We start from the raw sequence: 13,263 nt of genomic DNA on the forward strand, positions 1-13,263 counted from the left end.
TGAATTTACACAAGCTTCTCCTATGAGAAGTGCAAAAAGGAGATAATGCTGCAGACATTGCACAGCTTTCATATTAAAGCAATTGATCAACAATAAACTTCCACTTTGCAAGATCTCTAGCATCAGTTATAAAAAGTGAAATGTGAATACAATGTGAATAAACCAGGTATCAAGTGGCAAATGGAAAAACATCAAAAGGATGCCTATAAAGTTGTTGCAGCTCAATACTGCTTAAGCGCTTTGATTTGTGACTCCAGCAGACAAGGCCATGGCTATTTGCAAATCGTCATCACAGGCAGATTAATCCATTTGGATAATTTACATGTAGCCAATATTATCAATATTTCATTATAAATTATTTTTTAAAAAGAGCACCGTCTTGAAAAATCTCTAACTAATGATCATGTGTTTTTCTACTTCCATATTCTAGTAATAATGTTTCAAACCTGTCAGAAAAACACTGTTCTCCATGTACACACAATCTGAGAAATCAATCCTCCTACACATGTTGCACCCATGTTTCTAGGCAAAATTAATAAGACCGCCTCTCTAATTACAAATTATCATAAAATGTTACACTATTTCCATACGGATAAAACCAAATTACATTTCTCCATGTCATCAGTCACAACTTTGTCTCTTAATTTACACACATCTGTTAATTATCCACTAATTACTGTGTGGTGATTTTGTCTCTGCTGTAGTTTTATGCAAATGCTTCCATCACGAAGCATTTCTGATATTTCGGCTCAGCATTTTAAAGTACTGCTTAACTTCGTTGGGAGCCACATATTAGGATGGCCTTGTTATTAAGGCTATGAGAACTGGCTCGACTTCATCCATCCACAGAGTTAATCAGTGCTGGACTGTAAACCCTCAAAAGTTCATAGAGCTTAATACAAAAGCAACTAATTATCAACTAAGGCAAACTTAAATCAAATGTTTTCTGAATTATTTTCCAAGTACATGCTATATATCTGTACTTTAATTTTAATAACTGTACACTACTGCTTTGGTAACTATTGTCCATGATGTAAATATATAAAAATGTTTGTGTGTTTCTGTTCTATGTCCTGTGTCCTGTTCTGTTTGTATATGTGTTTTTTTTTTTGCTGCTGTTCCAACCAAATTTCCCCCTGTGGGACAACTAAAGGATTATTAAATTGTATTCTATATCCATTTTTGAATGTCACATTTAAATACAATCAATATTCATTACTCTTGTCTTGTATAAAAGGCATGGTGAGTGATTATGTGATTATTTATTATTAAAAAATGTCTCAATTTATTTTAGTTTTCTTTCATTTAGTCTTAGTTATGACGGGCATGTATAATTTGTTTTTTGTTTTTTTTTGTTTGTTTTTTTTTTCGCCTGTCCCATTTGGTTCTTTAGCCATCAGAATTGTTGTCTGAAGACCAACAAGGATACCCAATGGATTTACTTTGCCAAATGGATCATCGTGGCATTGCCGTATTGGTCCATTTGGTCGATCTTTGTTTTTATTATTTATTATATTTTATTTTCAGATGTTACAGACAGGGCATGTATAATTTGAGAATATGATTGCAATATAATATATTATCATACAAACTTACCTTTTTCAGTTTCTTTAGACTGCTCTCTCTAATGTACCGAATGAATCCAGAAACACTCACACAGACCTCTCAGTCTCAAAAAAACTTCATGCTAGCTGTGTTAAAAACAATTGCCAGAATGACAAGTGACAAACGAAAACAAACTACATTTCCTCTACCGTTTTGAAATTAGTTTTGTAGCTATAAAATATAGTTTCTGTGTCCCTGAGTGCATGTTTTCCTGGTGCAGAGTGTTTTTTCTTGCATCTATGGTTTTACCTGACATTAGAAAACACGCTAGGTTAATCCTGCTTATGTCAGCCCACAACACTCTTATGAAAGATATAATCAGAATCTGAAGAATTTAACTTCCTGGTTAAAGAATAGCTTTATATAATACAATGACCTGTATGATTGCATGCTCTTGATGAACATCAGCAAGACAGCTTAAAAATATTAACTTTAAAGATTTTCTTCCTTAACAATGAGCAGAGCATGCTCACTCCTTGCGGTGCCACAGTGTTAGTCACTAGCTCACCTACCCACCTCAGCCATGACAGCTTTGTTATTCAAACATGAAGGTAAATAAAACACGACCCAAGCAACTGAACTGTAAACATAATGGTACAAATATAGAAGTACTAAGGAGAGTAGCGCATACAATATTAATGGGTGAGCACTGACTATTGTAGACACAGTTAAATACTTAATACTTACTTAATTATATTTTTAGGTAACATTTATTTTATCGAAAAAAAAATGTTTTCGGACTCAGAAAGGGAAAAATGTCATAAAACATTGCAAAATGTTAGTAGAAAAAAATAAGTAAAAGTAATTTTTTTGCTACTTTATGCATTTAATTACTCGTAGTGCATGCATTTATAATTTGAGTAATCAGTGGCCTCTTACATTGATGATCTCCAGTTCCCACAGGTTCTTAACACACTCCAGTGTGCGGTAGCCGCTGGCAAGAAAGTTGGGCAGATATTCATGCAGACCAAGGCCATCCAACCAAGTGGCAAGAGATGTGCTGCCATCACACCCCAGTGCTTTTACCTACGGAGACAGATGCATCTAAGTAAGCAAGAACTGTGACTTTATGGAAGGACAATTTGGGTTTTCTACCCAACTAAAGCTGACTGCTGCAGCGGCCATGCTAGGCAAGTAGCTTAAAAAACAGCAATGTCAGTTCAGCTCTTGACTGGAACATCAACGATTGCCGGATGGAGTGCTGTGAAATCATCATTTATAATCCCCGGGGAAGGTTACTCCTGACTTTGCTGATCCCTACATATTCCATCTAAACTTTTCTCATCTCCAGAACAAAAATGTAATTTGTACAACACTGCAAAGCTTATGATCTTAGGTGACAGCTGCTTCCACTTCTTTAGGTACACTTGTTCAAGTGGTGGTCTAAAGGAACTAGTACATGCCCATGCTATAGCATTGTTTGACCTGTTCATGCTGGTGGCCATGAAATGAAAATGATATGATGCTTTGCTGTAGGCACGTAAATAGGTAAGTTTAGCTAACTGCTATGTGGTTGCTAGGCAACATACCATAGATCATGTATAATTCAGTTTTTGTGGATATAAATGAGATGCTACTATGATGACAAAAAAAGATACAATACTTTTAGATGGTGTTATAATTGTTAAACACTAAAAACAAGTCATTTTAGCCTGTTGCTTAGTACAGTAATTGCTAGGGAATCTGATGACATCAGAAACCTGATATACATAATAACCTTCAGGAGCCTATGATGTACCTGCGTGCCAAGTTTGGTTGCTCAACTCCTGACTGTGTAGGAGGAGTTAGCAGCCAAAAAAACAAACACACAGACAGAGATTTGTAACAGTAAATCAGTGGCACGTAGACATAGTCAAGATCTGCTCAAACCAAGTTCAAACCAAGAACATGGAAAAGAGTTGCTTTTAATAAAGCAGTTTGGATAATATTGTTCCATTCTTAAAATAACTTCATCAGCTTCCTTCATAGTCCACCTCAAAGTAAATATGCAAGAAATGGACCTTGGAGAAATGGAGGTGTCGCCGTATGCAGAATGTAGAAGGCAAGATCAGAATGATTCACTATCGTACTCACGATGGTAAGAACAAAATTGGCCAGTGCAACCGTTACATGAATTTAACAGTAATTTTGCATGCACAGTTGGTTTTTGTTCAGTTTAACAACATTTCTACAAACATCGTAGTGAAAGAGGCCAAATGAGTTCATTAAACTGTAATGATTTCCATATTAACCAGAGTTCAATCTCACAGAAAGCATCTGTGAACTAAAACAGGACTTGCATCACGAAGGTGCTGGACCAACTGCATAATGCTATCATTTTAATGTTTTTAACAGAGTCACCGGTTAATTTGTGGATTAATGTTAAAATAATACTAGCATAGTATAAAACATAATTCCCTCAAGCATACCTTATATTTATTTTTTTTATTGTAAATGAGGAGAAAAATTGTCTTTTAAAAATGGATAGTTGTCTAAAAAAAAAGTAATAACTAGTGTTTTATGACTCGTTTTTTCATTTGCAGTGATATCAAACAGATATCAGAGTATAACAAACACAAATAAAGCCACTCATCCATCCATTCATTCATTCAACTATCCTCTTAATCAGTTGTCCAGTTGAGGGTCACTGAACTGGAGCCCATCCCAGCTATCATAGAGTGAAAAGTGTGTATTCCTGAATGAAAGATAATAGGTTTTAAATGAACCCACTCTGTCATTTTGTTTGCTTAGACAGCTTTGTTGCTTCAGGCTTAACCCACTCTATGGACAGCATGAATACTCCTTCAACACTATAACACATATCAGGGTGCCATTTATCTATTTTTAGCTTATTTGCTATTGTTAGTGAAGTACTTGTCCTTATTGGGGTTTTTTTGTTATTTGAGATCCTGTCAGTTGCTGGTCTCCTTAGTGCTGAAGATAACCTATGATATTAAGCACCTTGGGCAAGTTGCGTGCCGCGTGGAGGATTTTCTTTCGATGTCCTGGATCAGTGATCCCGATGTCTCTGAGATCCTGGTCCTCCATCACGTTACTTCCCTGCATGTGCACAAACACAGGAGAGACACACAAATAAACACATTCACACACAGGCACACCCAAAGGCGTAGTCATCAGACATACGTGCATGCAAACAATCACATACACACAAGCACATAGACAGTACACAGAATGAAAATGGATATACAGAACAACAGTATGCAAGAAAAATCATTTATAATACCGTGTACATATTTGCACAGAAATAAACAATCCACTCAAAAGTATCATGACTTGCTCCACAGCCTTACTGCAAGGGTAAAACTGTGACTGAAAAAATACACACTTGCTCTTAACACACACCGCATGCGCAAACACGCAGAATATGCACATCTCTGACACAAGCAGTAACAGCAGAGTGGGAGGACAATGAAGTCAAATAAATTGTGCGTGCCAAGAGTAATCAATCTGATCTGGTGCGACTCAGCAGGAACAAAGCCTTCAGAATTGCTGCTGCGTCTCCAGGATCCCTGTGCTGCTGTGCTTCATCCAGGGACACCAAACAGTCCAAGAGGAAGTATTCCACAACAATTTGAGACTATTTGTTAATTTAGGGTGTGGAAACAATGAACAATAGATTTTTTTCTCACATCCTGAAAGCTTCAAAAAGAAAATTCTTCCCTTATTCAAATCACAGCCCCACTTGCTTCATCATCTTCTACTGGTTTATAGGTAGGAATGTAAATACAAGGAGAACCATGAAAATGAAGAGCTAAGCGTTTTTCCCTGAGGACTGCTGCAGATTGATTCTCTCTGGCCAAGAATGTTAAAATGTTCTGTAGTCTTTACTCAATCTGCTCTCTCTGGATTGGTTTCAGAGCACAATGCAGCAGTATTCACAGGCCTCTATCAGGGTGCAGTTGGGAGATTACTCACTGATCGCAAGAATAAAAGGTCAAAATGAAGCGGGCCTGATGTAAGGGAGGTCCAAAAATAGATCCTCCACTTTTATTAACACGGTTGGAAGTTTGATGATGCCTCGGGAGACTTTGCAAACTTGTTATTTCATGCCGCATTTGAAACATGTGACAGGAATGTATGGTTCAGTTCTTACATAGCTTATAAGCTATGGTAGTGTGATTTGATCTGATATGCCTTGCAGATGTAGCCATGGTAGAAGTCCTTCATCTCACTAAATGCACTCAGTTAAGGCAACAGTGAATTAGAACTGCTCCATTCCCCTTCTCCACAGAGGAATAGTTTGGAAGCATAAAGATTTTCCATTTTTAAAGCAGACGTAACAGGGAAATGATAAAGAATAAAGAGTTTACGGATCAGAATGTTGATGTTCAGCTCCATATTACGATATTCGAAAATGGGGGGGAATGTAGCGTCTGATGCAATATTAATGCAGAAGAGATGCAATACAAGTGGATGATGATGGACAGACTTCTAAGATGTTCTCCTCCACTAGATTGTTTATCTAAAAAAAATAATAATAATTTGTGTATTTTTTCACTCAAATGAAATGTGTGGCCATGAAGGCCAAGAGAGTGAAAGCTACGGGTGCCCCACTTTTGGTAGTGCAAAAATGATTATCATCGTGTAAAAATTATGAGAATGGGCACACAACTGTTCATAATTTATGATCCCTCAAAAGCTGCATCTCAGAGCAATCATCACATGCAGAGAGCCTTGCCGACTCATGTGAGCGGCTGCTCTTGTGCGCTGACGGGCGGACACAAGGAAACTTTCCAAGCAGGACTATACAGTGTATCTTAAGCTGTGACAGCAGTGGGTTGTGGGCACAGAAAGGCTTGCGTGCTGAGACTCCTGTCACTGCAGAATTAAACTGGGAAGAGCTTTCAATCCCCTCTGGGCTCACAAACGATATAGTGTTTAAAGTAAAATCTGCTCTGGGTTTACCCTGTTTTTATGTCAGCTGATTTCCAGAAATGGTTAAATATTACTACATGTTCCTCTGGGCTCCATTGCATTGTTCCTAAATACAGTGTTAATACATAAATGAAATCAAACATGACGGGGAATTAAAAAGGAGCCACAGTACTGCCCTCTACTGATCACTTTACTCAAATTTGCAATGAATCCCACAAATGAGTTCTGATATTTAAGTTCAGTTAGATTGATGACATCTGAAGCAAGCCTAGCACAATCTAAAAGGTCAATATTAAACATTCACAGTGCCTGCCTACTCTGACCTTTCTTCTTGTTTGCAACCTCCACATCCTTGTAAATATCCATGGCTAATTTGCCTTGTGAAGCTAATGATTTATTTCCTTGATGCATCAAGTCTAGCAGACACATTAACTGTGGCATGAACATGAACATCAGAAAGGCTAATGAACCAAGTCCACATCACACTGTATCCTGGAAATCTTGATCTACATGGATTCATTCAATCCCAATCAGACGGTAAAGCTCGCTTTTTGTTCTCTAAGTCTACTATATCTACTAAATGATGAATGTTACATTTTGGGCAAAATAACAAAATACAGGCAGAGATATTGCTTAGTCAATTGAGGATGACAGTTATTCTACCTGGTTGTTGCATCTGGCTTTTGTTGGCTTATGTTGCCTATGTAACAAATCAATAAGAAGAACAGATTTCTCCATCAACTAAATGAAGTACCTGCTCCCACATGGTCATTTGCAAGAGGACTAAAAACATATAAAGATTAGATTTAATCAGTCAAGGTTAGAAATCATCCTTTTTTAGTGCCAAAGGACTCATCCCCTCAAATCTTATGCACTGAAGTCTGAATTTAATACAGATGACCTGAGTTTTGTCTAGTACAGTACAACTGGCTGAATCCATAATGTGTTTTTTGCTGGACATTTTCTGACTGAAAAAAGTCAACTTGCCCTTTTGTTACTAGTGTTAATTACATAACAGCATTTCCAAATCTCTCAGTGTGTAAATTACTTCCAACTTAATTAACTCCAGTGTATTATTCTGGAGATAACTGATTTATTAGTGTAGCTGTAATCACCTACCAAATACTGTATTCCTTTATTTTTTACAACCATGCTCTTATAGTTGTGTTATCGCCTCATAAACAAATATAAAGCTGAGTCCATCTGAATGGTCACATTCTTACAAATTTCCACTATACTGCAATCTCATTTCTACCCAAAATGGGAAAAGAAATCCAGAAAAGACAGTAGCACTTATAAACTATACTGATTTGTCAATACAACCACTCTTTTTTTCTGACCTCACTGGTCTCACTTGACTGAATTCCACTGTGACATCAGACGCACTGTATCATATAACCCATGGTGCTATTGCAACTCTGTGGCCTGAGAAATGTTACCCCCAGGCCTACTTATTTACAGCATATAGCCATGTTTTCAGAGAAACATGACTATCAGATGGAAAGTGGTGTTTTTGGCTATCCCTGTCAAATGCAATATCAGGTTTCCTCACAATGTTCTTTACGGGAAACATGATAAAGCTTTCAGACAGATTGTGGACATCACTTTAGTATGAATATATTAATATTAGATTCTTACTGTTGCATAAAAAAAATGCTAAATTGTATATAATTCTTCAATAACTTTTTATGTTTTAGGAAAACTTATCTCTGGCATCATTTTTTAGCCACCACAGTGGAAAAAACTGTGATTTTGATCATTTTTTACAGTATAAATAAAAAATTTGAAAATAGAAAAATAGATGCATGCAAACATATGTAATGCAATTGCAGCATATCATTGTAAAAAAAAATACAGCACAACAGCATGCTGCTGCAGTGTAATCATCTCTTGTACAGTAAATGCAAGATAGGCCCACCATATGGATAGTACAGAGAATAATCTGTGGAGGATTTAATAAGATTTAGCAATCAACCATGCAAAGTGTATCTAGGATAAAACATGCTGTGCTTATATTAAGAATTGTTTGTCCTGGTTAAGTGACTATACCTAAACAGAGGTCAAGTACAGTGGCTGTAAATCAAGGGAATCGATGTGGAGACAGACATTTGAATTTTGCAGTAAATGAGATGACTGGGAATGCTGGGAAAAAGTTAATGAATGTTGGCTGTCTGTGTGTTCCCACTGGTGACAGCTCATACTCTTTATAGGGATTCAGGAAGAGGCCATAAATTTTAGCTGGGTCATGCGTTGCACAGAGGTGAGGAGGAGTTATGGAGAGGAGATGGGAAAGTGTTATAAAGGAAGAGAGAGAGTGGAAGGGTGAGTGAGAGACAGAAATAAGGGGGCGTGGAGTTACCAAGAGACAAGCAGAGTGGTGACATAAAAAGACTAATGCAGCTTGTTTGACAGTGGAGAGACAGGGTGATGTAAAGTGGAACCGACCCTTGAGATGACATGCTGCAGGTGACTCACCATGAATCGTAGGTCATCAAAGCCATTGAGCAGGAGCTTGCTCTCGTACTGCGGCAGCCCCACGTGCTCCAGCCACTCTCCCACCGGCTGGTCCAGGGCTTTACCACAGGCCCCATCTGCCGAGAGAGGGAAGCGCTTCAGCAGGGAGAAGCCGTTCAGCCGGTAGCAGCGGCACTCAGAGGACGACACATGGCATTGCCACATCATCCTCGGCCAGCAGAAGCAGAGCCGAGTGCAGCAGCACCAGGCAGGGTAGGGGGGAGACAGGGTCCAGGCCGGGGGTGAGGGGCTCCCACAGTACAGGCGGGGGCCCGGCTAAACTCAAACACAGGAGGAGGAAAGGAAGTGCTGCAGGCACCGCTCAAGCCCTGCAGGGGACTGACTAGGCTAATATACACCCACTGTGTGTTAGTGTGACTGACTAGATATGTCAGGCAAGGGTGGAGGTAGTGCGGGGAAGGGAGCCCATCTGAAGCTCTGTATTGTTAAGTTATGTTGGACTGAGCCACTACAGCATCTTCCAACAAACCGAGCTCACTAAGCATTCCTTTAGTGAGCAGATGAGCAAGTGTAAAAACAAGTGCCTAGTTCGTCCAAAATCATTACAACACACCACTACAAGTCAAGAGACTAGATCATTTTCAGACTGAGTGGAAATGGAAATTATGTTTCACTAAATAAGACATTTTCATATACCTGACATTATTTACTCTGTTAAAAATATCCCCGTCACTTATTCTAAAATCAGAAACTACTCCATCAGGATGTAACACAGAAATACTCAGCTCCCCCAAAATGAATCTGTCAGGGTTTTCACCACATACTTGTAAAGCTCTGGCTGAGTCCCATGGCTTCATTGGTCAACCTCTTTGAGAGCTAGGACAAGGCTCATACAATGAAGGTAGCAGCATTCTAAAGTACTGTTGAGGTACGCGTGTAATTTTTGATCAAGGAATAGACATTTGCTTAAATCATATTTCGTCCTTACTCCACAGCCACACGGAGTACGGTCAGGTAGACATATTGTAAATCCTACATCAAAGAAACGTTGGCTTAGGCTTTCCACAGTGTGCTGATTCCAAACTCCTCAATTCATAATAAAATCCAAGTTTAGATTCCTTGATAAAGCTCCAGGTAAGCTGTCTGCCAAAGGAAAAAGGCTCAATGTCCTTGGTGGTACCAGTGCTCCCTGTGCTGCCCACATTCACACTTTTCAGCAAGCTGCTGGATGTGCGGCTAAGCCAAAGAACGTGCTTCTCATCTCTGAAAGCAGTAAATCCAGGTTCAGATCCAACAGATGGCAGGTGAGCCTCTTGACTCTGAAGCGAGGATCACTGCAGGACCACAGTGCCGGTTAAGGTAGCTCCTTCCTGAGGCAGGCGCCCCCCACTCCCTCCCCAGCCCACCTGGTTCTTCCCCTTGCTGGGTGCAGCTAGCAGCCTCTGTGCTCAGGGCAGAGGTTTGCTGCATCCCCTGCCTGTCGGAGACACGCAGGCAGCGCAGATGCAGTCACAGCAGCTGCTCCTGGCTCACACACGCTACCCCTCACTGCTCACAGGGCATAGCGTCCTCACGCTGGCTACTTCTACACAGGAGACCAACGATCTGCCTTAAGCTCAGCCACTGCCGCCACGTCCTTCTCACATCCACGACAGCCAACAGACTCACTGTTCATCCCCCCCCCTTCTCATCCAAGCAAATCCCTCAAGCTCTTCTTTGTAACTCCCCCCCCCCCTCTTGTCTCTCTCGCTTCTCTCAGCTTTCTTTCTCTCAATCTCATAGCCCCATACCCATACTGTGTGATCGCACTGCAGGGCTGCCGTATGCTGCCTGATGAAGTGGGGTGCTGCTCCACGTAACCACCTCTCTCCCACTATATCACTTCCCCTCCCTCTGCCTCTCTCTCCCTCTCTGGCTTGCACTCTCCCTCACTCTGTCTTGCTCCTTGCCTCTCGTTCTCAAACACACAGACAGATGCAAACGCACGCACACTTTCTCTCTCGACTCATCGTCTGTCTGTCTACCCCTTCCCATTATATCTTGCTCCTCTTTCTCTCTCAATAAAATGCACACATACTCACTCTTTTCTGGCAGTGCCTTTCTAACCTTAACGTACCTCTCCCCCTCTCTCCCCCTCCACTGCACTGATTAGAATTGCACAGAAGCACTCTGATCTTGCCAGTGGAGAAAGGACACCACCATCAGAGGCGAGGAACAAGCTCCGAAAGCCCCAAATCACAGTCTTTTCCAGCTAAGAATGACTAGAATTTAAAGGGATGATGGGACCTCGATCCAGTTCTGCAGGAGCCACGCCAGTTTTTTTGGCTAACATGGGATATTGAAACAAAGACTCTGCTCAAATCCCTGCTTATTACCAGAAGGCTTTAATTCATTTACATCTTACTTTGATGATAGGACAAGGGGGGGCAGCATTGATTCAAGTCAGCAGAGTTTTTAATACACTTGGAGAAGAGAAGAGAAGAGAAGAGAAGAGAAGAGAAGAGAAGAGAAGAGAAGAGAAGAGAAGAGAAGAGAAGAGAAGAGAAGAGAAGAGAAGAGAAGAGAAGAGAAGAGAAGAGAAGAGGACATGTCGAGACCTGCCTCTTCTCCATCTCATCCAGCATGACAGAAAAGAGGCAAATTCCATTATGTACTTCCAGATGCTCATGTCATGTCAACCATTTTTAGAGCACAACAGAGGCTTCTTACAGGAAAAAGCCGGCATAAGAAAGTAAGATGACATAAAATTTTTAGAATTGGGGTTAAAAATAAACAAATCAGGTCATGTGTGGCATTAACATGTCTTTAGTAATCTGATCACAACTGGACAACTGCAGAAGTTCACACTTGGCATTTGAATGCCAAGCTATCACTTTTAATCATTTGCAACATCCCAAGACATTTGAATTGGAGGTAAAGACAATACAATATAACCCCAATGATTGAGCCCCCTGTGAGCTAACTCTTCATGATGGTGGGAAGTAAGGAACCTTGTTTAACTGGAAAAGACACACTGTAGAACCAGTATCAGGAAGGGGCAGGCATGTGCCTCGACTGGTTTGGGGGTTGAGGGGAAAGAGAATAAGGGGAAAAAGAGAGACAATGACAAAAACTAATGATAAGACCAAATACCAGATTCCTGCTGCAGTCTAATTTTTCAAACCAGCATCTCACTGCTCTACACAACAGCAGATTACTGTAAGCTATCACTAAGTAGATGGCAGTACCTTCCTGAGCCAGGTACTGCCAGAGGTTTCTTCTTGTTAGAAGGGAGCTTTTCCTTCACTGTCACCAAAGAACTTTCTCAGAGGGGCTTTTTCTTTCTTTGTATTATTGTAGGCTTTACAATATAAAGTGCCTTGACGCAACTACTGTTGTGATTTGGTGTTATGTAAATAAAATTGAGCTGAACTGAATTGAATTGCATTAAAGTGCCTTTCACAAATTACAAAATCATCCAACAGTCTTTCGCAGAAGTAATAATAAATAATAGCCACAGGTGTTCAAACTGCTAAAGCCAATGGCAGATGCACAGCTGTATTTTAGTGACTAGCAAAGCTTCAGTTGACAAGTGCAACTCTGCAGTCAAGTGGCTGAAAAATGAAGCCAATGCTAAAGTACCTGAAGTAGATAGCTTATAGTTATTGAACTGTAACTTTCTTTGTGGTGTTGGTGACCTTTTGACATTTAAACAGTTCAAGAGTCTGTGCCTCAGTTTTATTGCATAAAAATCTATTATTTTATGTACTATTAGAACTAAATTGTGAATATGTGTGGTATGTGCTTTGCACCTCCACGGTTTATGGAAGCATTTGCTAACCAAGTTTAGCACTTCATTTTTTCATCTAAATATGTCCATCTTTCATTATTCTGTCTTTTTTCCACAACATGTCAGGACCCACTAACCCAACACCTGAGCTTTGAAATGCAGTCTACACAAACCAATCCCTGATGTCCCAAATGTTACGTTCATCTTTTATATACAAAAAAGGTGAATCAAACCACCTTCAATGGAGGTCTGAGCTATGTGATCTCGGTACATCTTGAGTATATTCACACCTGTAATTAGAACTGTCCACTTGTGATCTTGACCAAAAATGCATGTTAATGACAGGTGAACAAGGCTTGAAAGACTCTCTCACTCACTTATGCAGGGTGTCCAGTGGTGTTATCCCAGTACAGCTCCAGGCAAAGCATTATTATGCAGGCTTTCAAGCAGCCTGCAATCACCTCACACATTCCCCAATGGGTAGCCAGCCAGTCAGTAAGGTAGAGAGGGCGAGGAGAAGCAATGACAACACAGGGAGG

At 40.1% G+C, this 13,263-nt stretch overlaps 1 protein-coding gene across 8 annotated transcripts in view; it reads right to left on the reverse strand.

Moving 5' to 3' along the window:
• The window catches only part of anks1ab (ankyrin repeat and sterile alpha motif domain containing 1Ab), a 58,320-nt gene that overhangs the window by 18,221 nt on the left and 26,836 nt on the right, over positions 1-13,263 (reverse strand). For 7 of the 8 annotated variants that reach the window (XR_013098691.1, XR_013098690.1, XM_004547512.4 and 4 more), the window contains 3 exons: positions 8,956-9,071; positions 4,546-4,644; positions 2,485-2,631 (listed from right to left, as the gene is read on the reverse strand). Coding sequence is in view for 6 of the 8 variants with exons in the window: in XM_004547512.4 (XP_004547569.3) it covers positions 2,485-2,631; positions 4,546-4,644; positions 8,956-9,071 (362 nt within the window). In the remaining 2 variants the exon portion in view is untranslated. Of the gene's footprint in view, positions 1-2,484; positions 2,632-4,545; positions 4,645-8,955; positions 9,072-9,779; positions 11,681-13,263 lie in introns of those variants that run through there. The other variant, XM_004547517.4, reaches the window with a different exon arrangement.

The sequence above is a fragment of the Maylandia zebra genome, linkage group LG5 (genome assembly GCF_041146795.1).
Source record: "Maylandia zebra isolate NMK-2024a linkage group LG5, Mzebra_GT3a, whole genome shotgun sequence".
Classification (NCBI taxonomy): domain Eukaryota; kingdom Metazoa; phylum Chordata; class Actinopteri; order Cichliformes; family Cichlidae; genus Maylandia; species Maylandia zebra.